This window comes from Arachis ipaensis, chromosome B09, assembly GCF_000816755.2.
Source record: "Arachis ipaensis cultivar K30076 chromosome B09, Araip1.1, whole genome shotgun sequence".
Taxonomy (NCBI): Eukaryota; Viridiplantae; Streptophyta; class Magnoliopsida; order Fabales; family Fabaceae; genus Arachis; species Arachis ipaensis.
In genome coordinates this window covers 145,223,299-145,227,119 of record NC_029793.2, presented here as the reverse complement: position 1 = coordinate 145,227,119, position 3,821 = coordinate 145,223,299, and the positions used below count along the sequence as shown (strand labels likewise).

General features: G+C 32.9%; 2 protein-coding genes across 2 annotated transcripts in view; both read right to left on the bottom strand.

The window, feature by feature from the left end:
• The window catches only part of LOC107619301 (dnaJ protein ERDJ7), a 2,991-nt gene continuing 1,126 nt past the window's right edge, over positions 1,957-3,821 (bottom strand). Inside the window, exons 7-10 of the mRNA XM_021111192.1 lie at positions 2,941-3,075; positions 2,740-2,857; positions 2,489-2,615; positions 1,957-2,298 (exon numbers count right to left, since the gene is read on the bottom strand). Of these exons, the coding sequence (XP_020966851.1) occupies positions 3,054-3,075 (22 nt within the window). The 3' untranslated portion in view covers positions 1,957-2,298; positions 2,489-2,615; positions 2,740-2,857; positions 2,941-3,053. The remainder of the gene's footprint in view (positions 2,299-2,488; positions 2,616-2,739; positions 2,858-2,940; positions 3,076-3,821) is intronic.
• LOC107616121 (chaperone protein dnaJ 50) lies at positions 2,195-3,044 on the bottom strand. The gene is made up of 4 exons (XM_016318120.1): positions 2,941-3,044; positions 2,740-2,857; positions 2,489-2,615; positions 2,195-2,298 (listed from the first exon to the last, which is right to left on the bottom strand). Exons 1-4 carry the CDS (start codon positions 3,042-3,044, stop codon positions 2,195-2,197), a joined length of 453 nt encoding a protein of 150 aa, XP_016173606.1.

Below are 3,821 nucleotides of genomic sequence, written 5' to 3'. Positions count from 1 at the left end.
AATTTCTTTTTAACACAAAAATAAAATATTTTAAATATTAAGAAGAAAATTATTATTTAATTTAAATGTTAGACAATAGTCACCAAACAAAAAATGTTAAACAATAAATTATATGTGTGAAATGTTTGGGGTTTAATGTTTATCATTCTACTATTTTTCAGATCGGTCTCGCTACATTACCAACAGCATTTTTGCCAACTTCTGTGTCTTTGTGGATGTGTCTAATAAAAATGTCTTTTCATGGCTGTGTTTAATAGAAGTGTCTTTATAGATATATTTTCTGGATGTGTCTCTTTATATATGTATTTAAAATATAATAATTAATTATTATTAACAATAAGTTGACAGATAATATGTTGGTACCTATACTTTTTCTTTTCCGATCAAGTGGGTTTGTACACATTTGAAGATTCTGCATTAGAAATTATATATGTGCTATGTAGATACAGTAATTTGTTATATTATTAGCCGAATCTGTTGTGCCAAAAACATTTAGAATACAGTCGCATCCCAAAGTTTGTCGTAATTATATCATACGTTTATAAATTTCATTTTGTCACTATGCACCTTTGCATTAACTGAGTTGAGTAGAACCATTTTATTAATACAGATGATATGCAGAAAGTTCTTCAATGTTTTGGCGAGCAAGACATGTCATCAAACTTCGCTTTGAAACTTAGAACGCATGAAAGCAGTAACTTTCAACATTAGTGAATCCTGCAGAAGAAGCATCCATCATAAGTGATGGGCGCTAGCCTCGGCCTGGTTACGATATACTACCTCCTTCCTGCTCTCATGGACATTTCAGTTTAAAAAAATTGCATATGCATCTAATTTCTAGAATGTTTTTGTTGATAAAATAACTCACTTCTAATTTAGAAAACTGGATAGTGAGGCTTTAGTACGGTAAGATGATCAAACAACATAAAAATAAAAATTAATTTGAAAAAAATCTAACATGACAACATCAAAAGTAATCACCTATCCAAAAATACAGTAACAAATATATGATGAGGATTATAGTATAATATATATTACATTTCATGCAATTTTCATTTCAATCTGGGAATTATATAACATGATAACACCAAAAGTAGAATAATCTAACTTGTAAGAACAACCTAAAGTGCATAATAGTAAGTTTGTTGTATTAGGTATAGACGACACTAGTTAACAAAACATGTTTCTTATCATTGTTTTCAATATCGTAGAGATACAAAGGATAAAATCAATATCCACTTTAGATAGAAAATGAATAAAATACTCGTATTTATTTGGTAACTATTTTGTTTGATTGCTCCGATATTCCTATTCCAATTCGACAGGTTAAGAATTAATCTGTCGTAAGCCAATAAATTACTGCATACACAAGACGAATTTGAACCCCCAACACAACATTCACTTAAATGGATGAATGAACTCACCACTCAATCAACTCAAATTGATTTCGTTTGGTAACTATTAGAATTTGTATCCACACTACTCTCAACCATTTAGGTCATAAACTTAGAATCATTATCAAAATTATTTGCTATCGTTTCAAATAACTAGTATAATGAGTAATGATAGCAAATATAGCGTACGTCATTTCAATTGCGTTGGGTTTCCTTTTGCATAGAATCTTGAGTTATAAATGACTAAATGAATTCTTAATTGTAAAGCTAATATGATTTTGGTTCACGCAAAAATTGAGTATAACTAATATATGCAACGTTATACGCTATCTTCTAACCAAATAATTATATATGTATGTGTATGCAGCAATTTATTAGTGAGTGATAGACTCTTAAATGAATCTCAAATCCTTAATAGATTAATTTTTGACCTGTCTGGTTTGGTGGTTCCGCAAGAAACCAAAAAACGCGCGCGCGCGCGCACACACACATATATATATATAAAAGAGAACCATGTTGAATCATGCAATTGCTGAGAGATTGAGGCCAGGCACCCAATTCGTTGAAAGAATAAGCAATCGCTAATCCGTTTTCTGTAATGAGTACAGTTTATAAACACTGAGAAACTATTATAAACTCGTATATCCTTTTTATGAATCCACAGTTTCGTGGTTGACAGGAATAATTCTACTATCTTTTAACCCCCTACCCTCAATACAACCATAAAAATGAAATCAACTTGCAGCAATCCGATTTTAAATTAGCACGTACTTCAGTTCAATTTCAGAAACATTGAGCAGCTATCTTCTACGCTTCGATTCTTTTCGCATCTCAGCTACATACCTTTCAAAATTTGATTTCTCCCACAAGCGTCTTAGCAGCAGATCTTCCTTTGTTGCTTCATCTATTAATAACAAGCACCAAATCAGCATAATTCAATATGTTAAAACTATCAACTAGGTTATGCTATGCGTGTAGAACGTCCAATAAGTAAACATAACATTTAGCAGGATACGTTTATTTCTGGAGCACAAATAATGCCACTGGTCCCGTGAAGGCTAAAAGAAAGTTCATTAACGATAGATACTAGTTACCCATATTTCTCCATCTATCGTCCGGAATACAAAGGGCCCTTCGTGTCAGATATGAAGCATCTTCAGAAGAATATGAGCACTTTTTCACTTTATATCTCCAAATCCAACAACCAGTCCACAACAGCATCTGGATGCAGGACAGAATTAAATTAGTTCTTGCACATAAACCAGTATCAGTTTTCAAAGTTCAGACCTTCAGAGTAAGTTTTGTTTCAAATTTCAGTTACAAGATTAAAGATTTGAAATCCAACCTTTCCTAATGTATAAGGTAAAAGCACAAATTGGACACCAAGTAGTTTCCAAAATGAGGGCTTTTCAGCTCCTGTTATCTGCAGCTCAAGTTCATTGCTGAGGTCTTCCACCATTTTTCTGCATACAAAGATTCCTCACTATGTCATTTTGTTCCAAATGTTCTCAATAAATCAAAATAAAGATGATGGAGGATAGCGTACTTGTCCGTATTCTTCTGACTCTTCTTCTTGTTTGTATTCCCCCCACTGCGCTCCAGTTCCAGTGCCTTCAATCTATTTTTATATGCCGGTGTCTTCTTTACCATGGCTACAGCCTAAAGGCAAGTAGGAAGATAAGTTAGCTAAACTAGCAAGTAGGAAGATAAGTTAGCTAAACTAAGCTCTACCGTTTAACCTTAATTTGACATCAACAACCAACACAAAATGGAAGTGCTGAACGTATCTCATAAACACATATACGAGAGCACAACCTTGACCTATTTCAAATCTTTATCATTAAATAAAGAATAGGCAAAACTATGACATTTTGGCATGATATGACAAGTAGAATCACTGGAAATGTATGATAAAAATAAGTTTGGGCGAAAATTGAACTGCAGCAACCCCCCAACTTCAAGACCTAGCCTCTTGTTAGAGATGGTCACAAACAGATAATTCAGTTCTAACCACTAAACCTACTGAAGTCAAATGAAATCATAAGGAATTGAAAACAGTTAGAACATTGTTCACCGCATAACTAGGCTGAATATAAAGTATGTAACAGAAGTACAAAACCACTACTGTGCCCTTCAAACTTTAGCTAGCCTAGAAGTTTTGACCATAGAGTAGGATGAATGCATAATTCAGCAAAGTGCAAACTTTTGAGAAAAGGACAAATAGGTCCCTATCCCTAACCATTCCTAGCATGAACATATAAGTTCTTAACCATTCTGTAAGTATTTAATTTTGGTTAATGATTTATATGTTTTCAGAAGGGAAAAAAATCAGGACTTATTTGTACAAGTCCTTTTGTCTCTTTTTTTTTTCAGGGCATCATAATTGTATCCACAGTTAGCATATTCACATTTAGTTTCAAACTAGAA